Source organism: Hippichthys cyanospilos, chromosome 22 (genome assembly GCF_059441005.1).
Source record: "Hippichthys cyanospilos isolate Australia breed blue-spotted pipefish chromosome 22, RoL_Hcya_1.0, whole genome shotgun sequence".
NCBI lineage: Eukaryota > Metazoa > Chordata > Actinopteri > Syngnathiformes > Syngnathidae > Hippichthys > Hippichthys cyanospilos.
The window spans coordinates 232,961-251,937 of record NC_142390.1 but is presented as its reverse complement, the minus strand read 5'-3'; the positions used below and the strand labels follow the sequence as shown (position 1 = coordinate 251,937).

The 18,977-nt window shown below is 51.5% G+C and overlaps 1 protein-coding gene across 15 annotated transcripts in view; it reads left to right on the top strand.

Moving 5' to 3' along the window:
* Window positions 1-18,977, top strand: part of arhgef39 (Rho guanine nucleotide exchange factor 39) — an 85,742-nt gene that overhangs the window by 61,075 nt on the left and 5,690 nt on the right. For 4 of the 15 annotated variants that reach the window (XM_088406211.1, XM_088406210.1, XM_088406209.1 and 1 more), the window contains exons 6-7: window positions 7,618-7,688; window positions 7,794-7,971. In XM_088406211.1, coding sequence (XP_088262337.1) covers window positions 7,618-7,688; window positions 7,794-7,971 — 249 coding nt within the window. Of the gene's footprint in view, window positions 1-6,598; window positions 7,287-7,617; window positions 7,689-7,793; window positions 7,972-11,615; window positions 11,722-15,326; window positions 15,584-16,491; window positions 16,567-18,977 lie in introns of those variants that run through there. The other 11 variants (XM_088406217.1, XM_088406216.1, XM_088406215.1 and 8 more) reach the window with 7 other exon arrangements.

The following is an 18,977-nucleotide window of genomic DNA, read 5'->3' as shown; positions in this document are numbered from 1 at the left end:
TAGAAGTCAATTGTAGAAGTCAGTTCTAAAAAGTCGGCCGCGGGTAAGGAGGCGCGATTCGCCGAGGGGCGCTCCCGCGGAGGCGGTGTTTGCAAAGGGCCGGCGTTATGTTTTTGAGACGCGCGAGGAGAAGGTCAGGCGAGCGTTGTCGCTAATTAAGCCCCGGCCGGCGTCAACACAACCCGACGCGGGCGAGGAAGGCCGGCCGTCTCTCGGAGTCGTACTCGGGACCCGCGGGCCGGCCGTCGACGTCGTCAATTCCCACGCGTGGCGCAAAGGTCAGACGGAGCGCTCGGCCGAAAGCTTTGGCGCCGTTCGCCTTGGCCGCCGGGGGGGCGCCGTTCGCCTTCGCGCCGCGCGGCGTGGAGGGACTGTCAGAACTAACAGCGCCCTGCCAACGGAGAGGCGCGCAACCTTTAGTGTCCTGGCCTTAAGGAGCGCCGGCACCTTCACCTTAACATTGATTTGAAAGGCCACGTGTACTATTTACGCTGTCCGTTTCCTCTTGCCTTTGCTCCATGGGAGATGTGAGCGGCGTATTGCCAATACTGGAGAGCGGAGGGCGCCCTTATTGCACAAGCACACAAGACGACGGGGCGCAAACATAATTGGAACAAATATACGGTGGGGGGGGGTTACTTTGCGGAGGCGGCCAAAAGGGTTAGGGGTTCGGGTTAACCCTAACTCTAACCCTTTTTTACCCTTTTTTTTTTTCACCCATTTTCTTCCTCATCGTCCGGCCGTATTTCGGGGGCTGGCAAATTCCTGCTAGCGTGATCGCTAGATAACCGCGCCATTTTGAACTCTGAGATGTCGCTCGATTTGTGGTAAGGTTTTGCTTTGTAATATTCGAATATCATGGGAGGCCCGGACATAAAGGATGCTTTCCTTTGTTTGAAATCTTCTCCGTTTACAGCAGCGCGTCCAGGAGAGCCAAATTCCATTCGGGTTAGGGTTTTCAATATACAAGCCTCAGAATGAGAATTCAAAACGGCTGACCCCCTGGACTTTTTTCTCACAGTTACACCCACAATTCCGTGCCAATCGGTAAAAGTGGTGTCAGGGAGCGCGACTCGCTCAGTGTTTATTTCCAGCGGTTCGTTTCATTCATTTGTATCCTGCGCGTTTACACTCGCAAACATCCGCGCTCTTTTTTCCCATCTGCACTTACTCCTTGTTTGGTATTTACGACTGTAATTCATGCCGCCGATTTGCATATAACGTGCACGCGCCGAAACACAAACGCTAGCAAACAAAGACAACAAATAGCGCATGTTAATGATCGGGGTTTAATTTGGTACGAGCGAACTCAGAATTAGATCAAAGCGCCATCTCCGCTCTTTGAATGACGACGGTCGTTTCCCAAAGATAGCGCCCGCCGCATCTTCTTATATGGAGCTAACTGGTCCGAGGGTGCGGCCCATTACTCCGCTCCCTTGCCTTTTGCCTCAAAGGCAATATATCTTGATCGCAACGCTCTTCCTGTATTTTCAATGTTCTTACAATAACTTTGCTTTTCATCTTCACGTGATAAATTGTCATTCTTCGTCAAAACTTTCAAGGAAACGCGCCTTTATCGCGCTAACCGGCCGTTACGTGAGGTTTATTGAAAGCCCAATCTCGGCGCGGTGAGAAACGTCTCCCGGCGAGATTTTAGGTGGCCCGGCGGGCGCCTGCTTGGGATGAGGCGCCGCATACAAAGTTCAAGCCCAATCCCAATCAATCTGTCTCCGGCGCAGTCGATGCGGGCGCAGCGAACGCTCACGCGTGACATTTGGAGTCGGCTCCCACACGCAAACGGTCCCGTGGGGAGTCTTATAATTAGGAGTGTTTTGCATGATTTAGTCAATCAACGGTGGAAAAAAAATAAGGGGACGGGCGGGGCTGCCATCCACAAGGTATTAATTACTGGCGTGCGCTGTTTTGCGTAGCCCGGATAGACTGAAGCGGCACACGCAGGCGCGCCAGAAGAAAACGCCGATGAGAATCGGGGCCGGTCCTTGTCGCCCCGGGAAGTTTGAGCCTGAAATCGGGCGGGGGCGCGGCGCCTCTCGCGGCAGTCCCGCAATTGGCCAATATCTCTCCTGCGTTCTATTCGCTTTTATTTTGCGTGCCGCCAAGTGTTAAAATGCGGAGGCGTCATTCCCTCGGGGACCCCGTTATCCCTCGGTCCGAGGTGACTTCCCGGCGGTGCGGCTCGGCTGATGCAATTAGCCGTTAAAGCCGGGCGTCCCGAAGGTGCGGTGCGCGCGTCTGCCTTAAGGGCTCCCCTCGCCCCGCCATCAAACGGCGCCGCGTCAAATTACGCAGATTAGCGGCGCGACGGCGGCCGGCCCGCCGGCCGTCAATCGGCCGGCCCGCCGGCCGTCAATCGGCCGGCGCCGGTGAAAGCGGGTCGTCGGGCGCTCGGCGACGGGCCGAGTCGCGGGAGGGCCGAGCGAGCGGGCGCTTTAATTAAAAGCGTGACATTGTATCATAAAAAGCAGAGACCTAACGGTGACGGAATAAGTATAATGTCATTATCGAGCCGGTTATAAATAGCTTTAATTTCATGCTTTGTGGAAATGAAATGGGAACGGCACGGAGGGGCGCGCGTGTGCGGGCGCGAGCGAGGAGCTAGTTTAGCGAGCTCGTCGCCACCCTTCCGGGAGCCCCATCCCGCTTCTCCTCCGCTCCGCGGCTCACGCGTCTGTCCGCTCAGCCGTCCTTCCAACTTCTCTCTATTTGTCACCCTGCTCATTATCACCCACCCTGCTACATTATCTGATGTGACTGGAAAAAAGAACAAAAAAAAGCCGGGCGGCTTGTAAGGAGATAGCTGACGGGCCGGGGGAAAAAAAAGTCCCCGGAGCTTGTCGTCTTCTCCTTGCGGATGCCCGATGATCCTAATGAAATGTAATCTGCGCGCTCAAACTGCAGCAAACTTGCAATTGGAGCGGGATGCCGCGAGTTTCTCCCGGCCGCGCCGGAGGCCGTTGACCCCGACCCGACCCGCGCCGCGACGGAAAGACGCCGGCTCTTATCAAAAACCGAGCAAACAAAAAAAAAACGCTTTTGGTGCCGCCTCGTGTGCGCGCAATCTTTTTTTTTTTCAAACGACGCGGCAAGACAAATTTTTTTGCTCATTTTTTTACCCAAACGCGCCGCCGTCCAAATATTTCCTCGTCGCTTCCGTCTATTTTCAGACACCATAACAACGTTAGCCTATTTTTCACACCGGGCAAAACAAAATACTCCGTCGGTATCCCGGTAAGCGGTGAGATGGGGTCGGCGGTACCGCGACAGGTTTTCGTTTGTGCCGTTGGTTTCCCCCGGAGTGACATTCTGATAGGAGCGGAACAGATGGGAAATCCGGGATGGCCCTGGCAAAATCCATCATGAAAAATGCAGCCGACACCTGTGTAATTCGCCTAATCGTCTTCCCTCCGTTCATTATGCGGCACTTCCGCAATGCAATCCGGATCAAAGTCAATCTGATGACTTAATACCCTTCAAAATAATTAGCCCCCTTCTCCTCAAGTCACTCGCCGGCCCACGAGCATCTCAGGGACATCTTTTCTTCTGCTATCTTTCTCGCCGGGATTTTAATTGGCTTTAAAGAGCGGTCGTCGCCGTCCGCCGCCGCAAAACAACTCCCGCTTTCCGCCGCGCCGGCGCTCATACGCCTTGAGGATATTTTGTCGGTCCGCCAAATGATCACAACGAAGAAAAGGAAAAAAAAAAAAAAGAAAAGCCATCGAAGGCTTGTATACACAACGCGCCGAGCGCCGGCTTTCTTTGCTCACTTTGCCCGGCGCCCGCCGCGGGATTGGTGGAAACTGTTGCCGTGGCGACGCGGAAAAAAAACGACGGCGCCGATACGCCGCTCGGGCTGTTGCCGCGCGTTCGCGCCCGACGCTCACGGGAGGTCGCCGATCGCGGACGGAGGGCGAACGGAAGCGGGGCCGTCCGGCTGGCGGGGCGCGTGCAGGAAAATTCGCTCCGGTCAAATCACGCTACATAACGTATAAGCTATAAACCAGTTGATCCCGCGGACCGCCGCTTTACGTGACAAGATCGTCGATTCGAGCTGCGCGGTTCACTCGCTCGGCTAGTTCTGAAATCAAAAACCCCGGGAGTAAAAAACGCTGCCCCCCCTCCCGCCCCCCAAGTTTGAAAAGTCGAGCCTTCGTTTCCATAATTCCATCGGACGACATCGTCGCCAACTTGGCAAAGACGCTACGCCGAGCGCCGACCGCCCGCGGACCGATTGAATCCGGCCGAGTGAGCAAATAAAGGCCGCTCCGGTTATACGTGAAAATATGGAGGATATACGCTGAAAAGAAAATCAATGGGAAGTTTTAACGGCTTTGACGCGGGTAACGATAGAGGGGGTTAAGAGGCTAGGGCCGGGGTTAATGGCGCTATCAGGGCACGGGGCCAGTTAAGTGCGGAGGAAAGGTCCGCCGGCAGAGCTTCGTTAACCTTTCCAAACCCAGGGTGTCTGCACGCGCGTGCATATTGAATGGGGGGGGGGGGCGCCGATACGTTCCGCGAGTTACAATTAAAACACGGTCAGACCGGCGTCTGATCTCCGTTTAAGAGCCCTGATTCAGGAGGCAATTTAGTACGCTCAAAAGCTGCGTGAATGGAGGGCGCTCAGGTTAGCCGATATGCAATTTGGCTCCTTTCAAAAGCAACCAAAAGCGCGCCATTGCGCCCGCCGCCGAGACGTGCGGCGGCAACGCCCGTGACGTTAGGCTACTTTCAGCTTCGCGCTTCGCAATTCAATTTCCGCACTCGACAAGAACGGGAAGACGGCGCACGTCAGTTTGGCGCTGTCAAAACAATGCCGAGGACAGAGCCCGTTTTCGCCCTCGCTCGTTTTGCTCCGCGAACTCGTCGGGCGGCGGTCCGGCCCTCCGACCCAGCCGCGACTGACTGGGTGTCGTCGGTTGGGCGCGGACCTCGTTGACGCACGTAAAAAAAAAGAAAGAAAGAAAGAAAGAAAGAAAACGAAAATGCGGCCGCGCTTTGAGTAACGGCGGCCGCGCTTTGAGTAACGGCGGTCGGCGGTTATCCATGAAAAGCGGCGGGCGCTTTGATGGTCCTTCACCGGCGGAGTGTGGCTCAATGTCGCTCTTTCTCGCCTCCCTCCCGAGGCCAAACGCTGGTTGGGCCCCTCCCGGGCGCCCCCGAGGCCCCGTTCCGAGGGCCGGCCCAGGCTTCCCGCCGAGGCGCGCTTCATTTCCGGAAAGAGCGGGCTCGCGGTCTTCTAATCTTTTACACAAGTTCGATCCCGTCCGAAACGGCGTTGGACGCATCCAAGTCTCCGTGGCATTTTGTCTTCCTCCTTCCTCCTTGCAAACGGCGACGCGCGCCCTTTCCGACATAATCCCTCGGAACGCGTATGCGGGGGTTGCCTATGCGCAAATGCGGTCAATTCTGAAAACGAAAAACAATGAATGGAAACGGATTATATTAAAGGATGCTTTTCGGCTAAATGGTGAAACGTCCGAAGTTTCGCCGGCGGATTTATTTATTTTTTGCCCCCCCCCCTCCCCCGACGTGAGCGATTGTTCCCACTCGAAGCCAACCGCTACAATTATGTCCTTCTCCGCTACCCGGGAGCCGGCTTGGAGTGTCAACACTCGAGGCGGCCATTCTCATTTGACAAAAACATTTTTAATTACAACATTAAGCGAGGCACTCCAACGTACGCGAGCTCCATAATGGCATTCCGTGTCAATAAACACTTGAGACTTTTTATCGGCGTGGAGTGGCGCCATTCAGGGGGACGTTCCAGCTTTGCGTTTTGATGTGACTTTTATACGGGCTTTGTTTTCTTTCTCCTTTCCGAGCTCAACTCATTTGAATGCTTTGGCTCCTTCGCTATAACGTCTTATATAACGCTAGGTAGCCTTGCCCCCCCCATGTCTTGAATCATTCGTGACCCGCAATCCAATAGTATTGGATTGGCTTCAAAAAGTTGAATTACAAAACGTTTCATCCTTTCATCTGGTGAAGTTTTTTTCTTTTTATAAAGGTCAATTATGATCCCTCCGGCATGAATAAAAGACGGAAGGGCGGCGGAACCTCGGGGGTGGGGTTCCACCGCTTGTGTAGATTATTGACACTTAGTGCACCCGCGTTAGAAAAAGGAGCCTTTGTCTGCGCACTCCTGCACCGTTGGTGTTTCAATGGCCTTAGGGGGGAAAAGAGGCCGCTCGGTTTTGGGGCCGGTTATTTTAATGGCACATCTACCGGAAGCGCGCCGAAATCCAAAACGGTAAGGGAAGAAAAAAAAGGCGCCGATGCTATGGCGCCATTTGATATTCCGCTTGTTAAAGGTGTCATTTATATGTATTTGGAATTGGCCCGTTTAAAACAAAACGCCGGGTCTTTGCGTACGGCGTGGCCTCACTTATCTCTGAGGGACGCTTCGCCTGCCGCGAGGAAATGTGATTTAAAAACACAGACCTATTGAGGCGCGACGAAAGGAAGTATCTTTCAAAATGATAGTTTACCCCACTAAAGTTTTTTTTTTTTTTTTTTTTTTTTTTTAACAAAGCTTTAAAAGGGACGTAGATGTAAACTGCTCTTTCTGTGAAGAATATCCTGAAGATTTATTCCACTTGTTTTGGTCTTGCCCCTTCTCTACCAGATTGTGGAAGGATGTCTGTACTTTTATTTCTACATGTGTTAAGCCTGACTTTTCCATCTGGTTTGAACATGTATGGTTTGGCTTCATCAACTACTCAACCAAAACCAATGAAAAAAATTACATCATAAATTTTATTATACGCTGAACGGAATGGCGTATCCACAAATGCAAATATACCACTCAAAAACCGAAACGCTCTGTCTTAGTCATTGAAGTCAAACAATACCTTAAAACGTCTCATAACTTATCTCATAATTTAAAAACTATTAAAACCTGCAATGTACGTACGCTGTTCAAGATATTTGTTTAACATTATGTTGCACTGTTTTTGAGTTTTTGGTTGTTGTTATTTTGCATCGGGTTGTATTCTGTTATATTAATCAAAAATAAATAAACCTTGAGGCGCAAGTAGCGACACCATTTGTAGCGTCAAAATGTCGTAAAACGAAAAGCAGCTATGACGCGACTGGCTACAGAAGAAGAAGAAAACACGAAGAAGAAGCAGGCCCAAGCCCGAACAATTTTGCAAGGCGCTCGCTGGCGTTGACCTGACCAATCGGATTGCGCTAAATCTCCGAAACCCGGAAAAGCCAAATTCAACTCGACAAGAGCGCCTGGATTCAAAGTAGAGAAATGAAACCAGGTAACGTTCCAAATACCGTCGAATAATGTTAATGTTGCTCTCTTTTAATGTTTTGGAGTAACGGTTAAATGCTTAATCCTTTCTGTTTTGTGTGATTTGACTCTCATAAGCGCGTGCGTAATGTGCAGTGGAGACATAGGGACACATGATCACATTTTACTCGTAAATGAACGTTCAAGCAATCTACTCAAAGTAGCCGTGTCACATGTTTCCAAATGACTATCGGCTATCGGCCAACTGTCAAGAGATGAGACCGATAAGAGTTGTATGGAAAGGAGCGATGAAGAAACCATGTCGATGTGCTGTAGTGATGATTTTTTTTTCCTAACAGAGATTCTGCGATTGTACGTTAATGTGTTCTGCGCAGATAAGAATGTCATGTCAATACATCACTTCAGAACCGTAATAAGTGTTTGTTCTTCAAATTCTTAAATTATTTGATTCTTAAAAATGGATCTGTAGCTGGTGAGGGGTTTTTTTTTTTACTGTGTGTGTGTGTCGGCCCAGGATGATTATTGACACCTCCACCATGAGTTTCTGTCCACGTCCCCCCCCCCCCGATGCCCTCGGCGGCAACAACATCCAGGAGCAACGGGACCGCCGGGAGAGGAAACGCAGCCTAGCGGCCAGAGAATCGGTCCGGTCGGGACAGCGTTACCGCCAACAACTGGAGCTTGTCACCGCTGTAAGTTACAACATTCAAACTATAGTAATCTAAAACAACATACGGATCGCTTCCGCAAGCCGCGTCACTTACCAAAGCCTAAGAGCCGAGTCAAAGCCAACGCTTTTGATAAAATGTTCCCTGTGCTCCCCGTAGTCTCAACTCTGCGTTCTCAATAATGCTGCTATAAAATCCACCACTTTTATCCAGCTTAGGCGGCGGCCATTTCGCCACCCGGGCTCAACCGGAACGGGCTCCGGTAACCACCAATCAGGCTCGCAAATGACACAACTCCAAAAAACGGGTGCTCTATGATTGGTCGTTACCTGAGCCGTAAGGAGTAGCACCGACGTCGAAAATAGATTCTTCCCTATTCGACACGCGAATCGTCGCGCGTCATCGTTCACAAATATCCGTTTTTGTCACGAATCATAAGTACCAGTGGTACTGTATCAGCACTTGAGATCGGTACAGAAGAGCACTTGAATGAATACTCGCGCGAGCATTCGAAATAAAAACCAATAACATTCAAATCCTTACTAAATCTGAACAATAACTAATCGACTGCACCGTTGGTTGGCGAGCCAAAAAAATAGCCAACCCCAAATCTGTCTGGAGCCTCCTAAAAAGCCAGCGCCTTCTAATGACGGCGACACGCGCGCGCGGTGTATCAGCCTAGTGTCCAAATGAGAAAATAAGCGACAATAAGGAGCCGCATGCAGCCTTACAGCCGCGGGGCGCTCAACTCCGGACTATACTACGAACGCTCATGGGCGTTTATTGGCCGTCCTCGGCGAAACGAGGCTAATGTTTTTGCTGAGGTCGCCGCCCGGGTTGTGCCGTACCAAAAGCTTAGCGCAAAGGTAGCGAGCGTCGTCGCCTTGACTTCCCGCGGCGACAGCGGCAAGATTGGACCCCCCGCCAGCCTTTCCTAATTCCTACTCAATTACTCTCCCTCCGCCCGCCCGCACGCTCCAATTAGGAGTCATTTGAAGCCGTGCGCTCGTTCAATTCGCTAATCCCGTTCCCTTCGCAAATGACTTGAGACCAACACAGCTGCCGCTTTCCCGGGCCCGCGCCTCGCTATGCTCGTTCCTTGCCGCGACCTCCATCCGTAGCGGGAGATGTTAGCCGTGGACGGACGGGGTTGAATGATGAATGAGCCGATCCTCGTCTTTCCGGATTCACGCGGATTTAAATGAAAACGACCGATGAAGAGTTTCGGTCTCCCTTGTTTCTTCCGCTACTTTGTGGAGATTTTGAAGGCCAAAGGAACCCTGAGGCGGGACATTCGAGAAAGCATCTTCAGTTCAATTCAAGACATTCACTCAGTGAACCAGTAAGCCTCCCCTTGCATAATTTACAAATATCAAGGCTTGAAGACTGAGTAAAGCGCCGCGGAAAGAACCGGGTCCCCCGTGTAGGAATGCACTCGTGATAAACTCCGGCTTTATTGAAGCGTCCGCCTTATCTTCGCCGTCGGTAGGAGTCAGTGATACTCTGTAAGGTTAGGGGTGTTCTTCCCCCCCCCCCTCGGGTACGCTGGCGTACGGCGGGGGTCACCGACCTTTTTGAAACCCGCAGCTACTAGCGGTTGACAGTATGTGAAGACACCCATCCCGTTTGGGATTTTTACTACAGCTGTAGTAAATCTCCTGTAATATGGAATGGAAATGGAATACCTGTATAATTGTTTGTAGAATTCAGAGAAAGTCGCCTCCTGTAAGCTATTTTGGCGTGAGGCGCCCCCGAGCGGGCGCCGCCTTGGTCACCCCCGCTGTACAGTATTTGGGATTCCAGATGAAACATTTGGTTTCCGCTCTTTGTTAAAAAAAAAAAAAAAATCGGGCTTTTTTCAAATTGGGACTGAATACCTTGCAATTCGCCGGCTGGTTTGCGCCGTCGTGTTCGAAAATCGGCAAAACGTTGATCGCTTCCCTAAGTGAAAAATGCACATAATAAATGTCTGCTTTCATAGACGACTGCTAAAATCAGATAACGTGTCCGGTCAAGAGGCCGATATCGCGGACGATCAAATACCGACGATAATTCTCGTTTCATTTGGTAACCGATGAGTGGTGGACGCACCCCTAAAATGGATTCCGATAGTTGTAGACCATCGGGACAATTTGGGCGTTTTGCATTGGATTGACTTTTTTTTTTTTTTTTTTTTACTTCAAGTTGTGCGTTTTAATAACTGATGAATGCAACTAGTTGACTGCCTGGACAGCGCCCCCTGCCGTCCGCAGCCAAATAATGCACGCAGCTTGAAGAAGCCATTCATCAACAATCTATTCCACGCAATCATTTCCCACAAATGAATCCGAGCGCTTATCTGTTTGGCGGCCATCTCCGGGTCGAAGAAGGGGGAAAAAAAATAAAAAATAGGCCGGCCGGCGCTACAATGAAGACTGAAGTATGAATTACACACTGTGACGTATGGGATAAATGGTTCTGCGCTTGCCATACATCTTCATTATGGGCCCCGCTTATTGAATTAGCGCTTTAAAAGCAACGGCATGTAGTAAGTACTCCATTTAAAAACATTCCGTTGAGAGACAGTGCGTTTATCAGCGCTAAATTGATGGATTAGATTTTCCCTTCTTCTCTCTTTTTGGTCATTAGTGTCCAGTAAAGTTGGTTGGATTCATATTTGAGAGCTCTGGTCTTTTGTCTTTTTCTGCGGTACGCGGCGTACTCTGCAAAGTGGCAAGAAGCCGGACTGCAAAAGATGTCTGACGTTCTATCGGGCCTCTCGGACAGAGGGAATCCAAATCGAATCCGGTAGACGGCTTGAGCTTGCCGTGACCTTTTTTGTAGAAACGGCCGTCACCTACGACGAACGAAAAAGAGTCGAGGTTGCCTCTGGGATCGGCTCGCGCGAGTCTTCGTCGGCGTCGCTCATTCCGCTCGATTACCGCTGTCGTCGGTTTTCATCGACGCAAAAAGCGACATTCGCTCAAAGGTTGCATTTATTTCGAAAGGCGCCCCGCGGAAAACATTCGGCCAGTGATAACTTATACCGATGGTGTAAACGGAACACAATTGACCTCCTTAATAACTCTTGTAAACATGTCTTAATCCCATCTATCTGATTATTTTTAAAGCGCCGACAGAAAGAGTGCATTTTTCTTTTCCGACTAAGAACGAATGAATCGGATCGCACCACAATCTAAATTGCGGTATATCGGCTCCTTATTTGGTCACGATTTACACGTTGGCATTCGTGACGCAATTTTGGGCAGAGGAGCCGGAAACAGGTGCCGGTGCGCGATTTGTCTCCTGGAGTCGCTAGTTCCCGAGTCGAACCACTCCGACGCAAAGTCTTTTTTGTTTGTTTTTCTTATCCGGTTCCGGACCGGAATCAATCCGCGGTCGACCCGAGTCGGACGTAGCCCAAGTGCGGGCGCGGCCAAAGGCTTTGGGATAAACGTGATTTTGTTCGGCCTCGCCGCCGCCGCCGCCGCCGCCGCCGAGTATCATCGCAGGGCATCTTTGAATCGGACCCAAGTGCGAAGCGTATGTATATTCATCCGATGTCCCCGCCTTTGTTTACTCGCCCGCAGTGGGTCCGGTTAATAAATTCCAGGCCTTTTTTAAAAGCTACATTAGAAAAGGAGGCGTGTGAATATATTGATACGGCGCGCCATTCATTCTGGCCGCAGACTGTTTATTGAGAAGAGGCGGCGAAGGCAGCCGTCCAATTATCCTCAGCTTCCAACGTGCCAAAACGGGAACAAGACTTGAAAGGCCTGTCAGCGGATCAGGTATGAAGAATAGCCACAGTGGATTTAAAAAAAAAGGGGGGGAGGGAGGGAGGCTGGCTTGGGGGGAGGGGTCGCCACGATCATAACAGGTAGCGCGCGAGAGGTAGCTGATCTACGATCAAGAAAATTCCCCGCTATTGTTTACCGATCGACTTGATGTTTATTTATTAGCGGCGTTAATGGCGCCCTAACAATTGATATTCACGCCGCCCGCAAACGAAGGCGAATTGCCAGTCGGGGTCACACCCGAGCCAGATGTGGCAACTGCTCGGAATTAATGCAGATTAACGCCGCGCGCGCCGAATACTAATCCCGCCTCGCTGCTGACGGCCAGACAATTTAATTGCTTTTAAAAAAAAAAAAAAAGGTAATCTTTAGTTTGGTATTTATCATAATAGCCCGTGGCAGTGAGAAGGGAGGGTAAAGGAAAAAAAATGGGAAACGCTACATTTCCCGCCCTTTGCCCTCGTTAGAACTCGGCGGGCTTCTCCTGCGTCTCCTGATTAGCGGCGGAGGCTACCTTGGCGCGCAACTTCATTAAAATCTATTTAAATCAACTTCAACTGAAATGCGCTCCTTCCAACGCCGGTCTCTGGGAACATCATTAGAGAGCGGGAACGTGTGCGAGTACTTCCTCTAAGTTTGGATAACAAGCTCCTTCGGCGGCGGCGACGCCCCCGACCGACGGGGGCCGACGGGGGCCGACGGCCCGGTTCCGCTCCCCGCCTTCGCCGCCCCGAAGGCGGCCCTCCCGTCCGGGTCCCGCTAAATGCACCCGGGCGATCAAACGCCATCCGCCCGCCCCGACGCCCCGCGCCTTTTGCCGCCCGGGTCCCGCTAAATGCACCCGGGCGATCAAACGCCATCCGCCCGCCCCGACGCCCCGCGCCTTTTGCCGCCCGGGTCCCGCTAAATGCACCCGGGCGATCAAACGCCATCCGCCCGCCCCGACGCCCCGCGCCTTTTGCCGCCCGGCCGTATTTGGCGCGCGACTCGTCGGAGACGGCGACGGCGCCGTTTTCTCGGGCGCCGCCTCCGACGCGCTCCGACCGCCGGAGGAGGCGCTTGAAAAGGGATGCGTCAGAGGCGTTTGACGCGCAAACTATATTCGGCTCGCTACGCCATCCGCCCGCTTGCAGGCGATCGCCAAAAGCCAAGAGGCTCGACCCCTACGCCGGCATCAATCCAAATGATTCTTGCATCGCGAGCATTAGCTGGAACTATTATACGAAATCAGGAGGGCCCCCGCTGTTCGCCCCCACTATTCCCCCTCCACTTGCACATGCTTACACCCGCAGTGACAATATTTCTTTGACATGACGTAAAGGGCATCAGCGCTTTCTCAAAGGTATTGTTTTCCCAATACGCTGTGAACAAAGAGCAAATCCCTAACATAACGCTCTCAGCCTTCATCACCAAATCTTTTTTTTTCAAACCGGTAAGCAGTACAAATGTTATGATGGCATTCCGCCGCTTCCTTGGCGAGGCGCAGATTTTTTTGCCCCCGCTTTCTTTTTAGCGCCGCATCCGTTGCGCAACCCGCGGCGGCGTTGACAGATAGCAACGATTATTCTTATTTGATGCGCCCGCGTATGTACTCCCGTCCATCCGGAAACTGTCAAAACCTTGTTGGTTAAGTACCGGTTTGCGCCAGCCGTAATTTCACGCGGTCCCGATCCGGCTTGTTAATTAGCGCAACAAGAGAAGAAATCATCCGAAACGCGCTTTCCGACGCCGCTCGGTAACGAGGTATTCCGCGCTGGTCGTCTTGTTCCGGCGAGCCCTCCGTATGTTTGGCCGGCCGCTCGCCGCGCCGTAACATCTGAGGCTTTCTTTGGCTGTGTATGTTTGCTGCGCACTCTTTTGCTCATTTTAAATGTTAGCGGCGACTGGGTAGTAATTTGAGGTATTTTATTTCCGCGTTGACTTTATTGTTTTGGTTTTAACGTTTGATGCGTCAGACTCTTTCAATGCAGAAAATCCAAGATAGATAGATCTATACTGTATGCGCGCGGCACCGGCAAAGACGGGGACGCACGTAGATGGCAAATGATCGCCCGTTCTATCGGGCGTTCCGACGGGGTCTCGGCTCGAGTTTTTGCTCCCGTAGAGATGGCGGCAGGCCTTGAGATGGGCGCGCTGTAAAGCGAGCGCAATTTAGCGTAAGGAGGCATCGACCCGGCGCCGGGTCGGCTTCAGAGGACGACGAGTACGTTCTTTGCGAAAGGCGTACAAAAGCAAAGGTCTTTGGGTCATTGTCGTTCTCACTAAGCATCGCGAAGCGCCCAGTCGGGTGTTGTACTCGGCCGCCGTGCTTGAATTCATCTTTCGTTTGACAAGGCGGGCTTTCAAATTAGCCGCTTTTGTGCAGCGGGGCATTTATTCTGCCATCCCCTGCAGCCCCGCGCGCAGGCTCCTCCAGACAAGGACGAACTTTTGATTAGTTTCTTTTCAAACCTTTCTGAAAGAAGCGGTCTGCAGGTACGTCGCTATTTATTTCTGCGCACAAAAGGCTACACGTTTTGATCAAATGAGCGGGTCATTTACGTCATTTGAAACGGCCCCTAATAACGCTCATTAGGGCGCTCCCTTTGTTACGCCGTAATTAGAATTTCATCTCGACTCCTTGGAAAAAAACAAAAAACCAGGGCGCGCATTGCTAATCATGTCTGTAATGCATTTGTTGCTACAAGATGATACAAGGAGAGAAGGAAGCGGAATTATTTCTTCTTCTTAAGTGGCCCCTAATTGACGTAGGCTTAATTACAGCTTGTTAGGCATTCGTTTCATTTCCAACGGGTAAGCGAGTACACGCGCCCTCCTCGGAAAAAGCCGCGTTGACGGGATGTCGTCCAAAGGGATTGCGCTTCCGCCCTCGCGCTTTTTGGCGCGCCCGCCGACACCCGCGTGGTTGCTTCCGTTGGCGTCCTTGCGACTTCAGTTGTCCTTTGGTTTTTTTTGTTGTTTGCTTTTCCAAAAGTCATTTTTTAAATCCGGGAATTACCCGTTCATTGGTTGGAAATTCAGGAAAACACACTCCCGTGGTTTCCCTTTGAAAATCTTCGCTTTACCTTGGGAGCGACTTGCCAAGCATTTTCTCTGCTCAAAAATGATACAGCATTCAGTGACCCACGGAAAGTCCTGCTTATACCCAGCGGTACGTCCAAAAAAAAACGGATTCAATGTGACCACCCTTGCTATTTTTTTGTTTTTTATTAAAGATACATTTTTTGCTTCCGGCACTTTTGGAAATGATCAAACCCTATTTTTTCCTTTCACCCTCGCGAGCTCCCGTAGCTTCCTCCCGTCCCCAGACGTTTTGCGCTAAATGCTCCTCTAAAAAAAAATAAAGTAGGAGAGGGGAAAAATTGGAAATAATCTGACCTTTTTAGTGGAAAAAAATCAAATCGGATTCTATTGCATACAAAAGTTCTCCAAACTGACATTCAAAATGAGATTGACTAAAAGTTCAACATTTTGTGGACTAAACCTTCTTGTTCACTCTTAGCAAAACAGATTATTCGTTAAGATCGAAACTTTCAGCTCTCATTCAATTCACCTTGGAAATAAAAGTGATTTTTTTTTTTTTTTTTTCTCATTCCCATACAGACAGAAAAGAATGCGGCACAGATGTAAAGTACTTTTCAGAAGAAGTGCCCGCTGATTAGTTCAGTGACTTGAAAAATCCAATTCTTCAAGCGTTCTTCGACTCTTCCGACCTTCCCAATTCCGGAGAGGAGGAAAGTTTTCATTTCCAATAGAATGTCGAGTGTTCCTGATGCATTTGCGTCACGCGAAAATGAACAAGTGCTGCCACTTCAGAACTTTATTTAACCTTGACTTTTGCCGCGCACTTAAGCACGTAACACAACCGAAGAAAACATTCCAATCATCTTTTCCACAAAGTTTGTAACGCGCGAGAGCTAGGCCTTTAGTTCTAATATACACTACATATATATATATATATATATATATATATATATATATATATATATATATATATGGAGAGCCACATATATCAACCTCCCGGTAAACAAATGGAAGAAGCCGCCATTGAAATGTTGGAGTGTGAACTGCTATTTTACGAGACACCAGGGGGCATTCTCACATAGTAAACGCAATCAGGCACATTACTGTTATGTCGGCGCAGGAATCTAACAATGCTAGCGTGTCACCGTTCAGTCTGTGTGGACGGCATAACGTTGCTTTAACCACGCGGTTTTCAAAAATTCATTTACGTGGGCCGGCCGCCGCTTAGCAAATAACTCCATCGATATTTCTTCATCGTGTCGATGACTCGCGTTCTCCAATTTGGGACGTTTTGATTAACGGTCATTAGAACACACGCACGCTGAATTAGAGGACGCAATGCGTGAAGCAGGTGTTTTTTTTTTTTTTTTTTTTTTGTCCGGCCTCACCGGCACCTCAACGTCTCCGCAAATGAGGCGGCCTACACAAAGACGGGACCGGAGAGTCAGGCGCTGAAAGGAAAAAAAAATCAATGGGAGCATCCCAAGGTTGTCTTTTCATCGGCGGGGAAAAAGGCAAAGACGCTTATTTCGCATATCATATCCGATCCGTAATAACTTCATGTTGATGAACTCATTGACTGCCATTGACGGCTACGTACGTCGGGCATCCGTTTTCGCCGGGAAGGAATTACGTCTGTGAATGGCCGGTTTATTTCTGTGGACGGACGCAAGCGAACGGGTGCGTTTTTGACCATCGTTCCTTGTTGGCCGTGATAAAGGAAGCCGATTTTCTCTTTTCTCAGGTATAAAGGTTTACCGCAAGAAACGACTTCCAATACGAGTCCGGATAACGCCAACAGAGTTCCGGCAGCTTTGGCGTAAGTGCCCGTCGCCATTGTACTCCCGTCGCTGTAGGTAATGGTATTTTTCCGCCCCCCCCCCCCCCCCCCCCCGCGCGTCAAGGTCAATATATTTTATTGTCAAGCGATGAATACCGCACTCGCTCTCCATCCCGCCCTCAAGCGGGCGATGCCAAGGTCCGCGTGTCATTTCGGGGCGGGCTCGTACGGGACTCCAAACGGCGGGTCGCCGACGGGGGTGGGCGGAACCGGTCGGCGAAGGAGGAATAGAATGCGAGCTACGCCGAACGACGCGTTTGAAAAACGCTCCGCTTCGTTTCTTTTGCTCCGACGGCTTTCCTTTTTCCTCCGTACGCTAATACGGCTGACGCTACGTTCGCGAAGCGGTCCGTTCGGTCGGCGAAAGGCGAATCTTGTTGACAAGCTAATGGGAATCAGCGTTGCGTTTCGGCGAGTCGGGAAAAAGCTACGGCTGTAATTGGGCTTCGGAGATCCGTTTCAAGAAAGCGTCCAAAAAAGCCCGTCAGTCTGGCGGCGATTCGAGAACAGTTTCCAGCGCGAGACGAGACGGTCGTTCCGAAATGATTATCTTCATTCGGCGAAGAAAGACGGCGTCGGCGTTCCCTCCCTTTCCCCGTTATTGCGGCGGAGGAAGGGAAGGCGGGCGGGCGTGCGTGGGCGCCAGGCGCGGTTTGATGTGGATTTTGACATCATTAATTGGGAGAGGATCAGAGGCTATTAAGCGGGCGAGATATTCATAAATAAAGGCAATCCCGATAACGACTCATTTCGCTCGTCAAATAAACAGCAAAGTCGACCGAAGTGGCAAGATACACAGGGAATTATTTATGCGTATCAATTAAAATCTCGTTGCCGCCGTGCTGCCTTTGCTTACAAATTAAAACGGCGCGCCGCTCTAAGATGAAGGTGCGTATCTGAAAGCGCTCCGCCGCCGCATCTTCCTCTTCTCATTAGCCGTCCCTTTTTAAACTCCGCCGCTTGCTTTCATTTGTTTACGTTTGCGAAAGGAGGTCTCCTTTGCCGGCAAAGCGGAGGAGGACTCGGGCGCGGTGGCTTCGCCGGGCAACTCCTTCCGTCGCTCGTTCCGGGTTGTTCCGTCCGAAAAGATCCGTAAGCTTCCTGGGGCGCGCGCGTCTGTATTATTGATGCCCGCGTCAAGAATGCGCCAGTACCACCAGTAGTCACCAGTAGTTGTTGTTTTTCCGAGGCGGCCGACAAAAATAACAACGGGTGAAGAAATATATATGAAGCGATAGCAAAGGGGAAAAGTCTACGCGGACGCTTCCTTCGCCCCACCTTGTAATCGTCGCCGCGTAAAGCGAGCCGATCAGGCCGCCGTTATTTCGGCCCGCCTTCATCCGCGCTCTTTATTCCTCCCGACAAAAGTTGAAATGTTGCGCTCGGGATGGGGATCGGGTCGGGCGTCCTTCCGTCCCGCGCGTCCGTCGTGCGGAACGCGCTCACGGGTCGAAGGGGAAAAACCCGGCCCTGCCGTGCGATCTTTTGGGTGGCGGCCTCGTATCTGCCCGATGGCGGATTCGCTCCAGCCGTCTTAACAAAATATATGTCATGATTGTTTTCATCAATTTACTGATTGCTTAGCGTCAAGGTACGCACGCAAGCATCTCCGGTCTCCAGAGGCCAGGCCAGGCGCGCTCGCTTCAATTTCTTGATTTGTCACCTGCGAAAAGACCTTTATTCAAAGGGAAAATCCGCACACGAGCTCATGAAATTCTCCTTAGCGCGGCTGTTTCACCCTAACCCCTCGATCCGAGGCGAGCCAACGGGAGCTCCCGACAAAACGTCCTGGGTGCGCTATTTTATTCCGCGCGGAGGGGAGAGGAAGGCGGCGGGGAGCCGGAGGTCGGCCCGGACGGCGCCGTCGCGTCGAAGCCGAGTCATTTAGTTGTCGGGCGAGCTCGCCGCGCCTACGTTGGCGTGTGACCGGCCGCCCGTGACCGTTTATTCACTTTGCCCCAGGGGCGGCCAAAGGAGTCTTTTTCCGGCCGATGACGCGGCTTTTTGCCCCGCCTTTGTTTTCCTCGTCCGCTTGCGGAACGGTGGCCCTTTTCTTCCCGCCGCCGCCGCTCCCCGGGGACTCCGGCCTCCTCGTCGCTCCGCCCGCCCCGCCGATCTCCCTCGGGACCAATTAGGGCCCGGTCTCATCTTGCGGACTCGCTGATAAAAAGCCGGCCGGAGTCAGCGTGTGCGCGCGCGCGTGCCTTTTCCAGATATGGCCAAGGCACGTGCGCGTGTTTTCTCGGATATTGCCGGTTCTTTTTTGCAAGCGGGCGGCTGCCCTCACGCCCGTGCGGGAACTTTCAAAAGCCGCTTTCGTTCAAGTTCTCGGGCCCCTCGCAACTCCGGCGGCCGATAAAAGCCGCCGTCCCACCGGGCCCGCTTCAGAG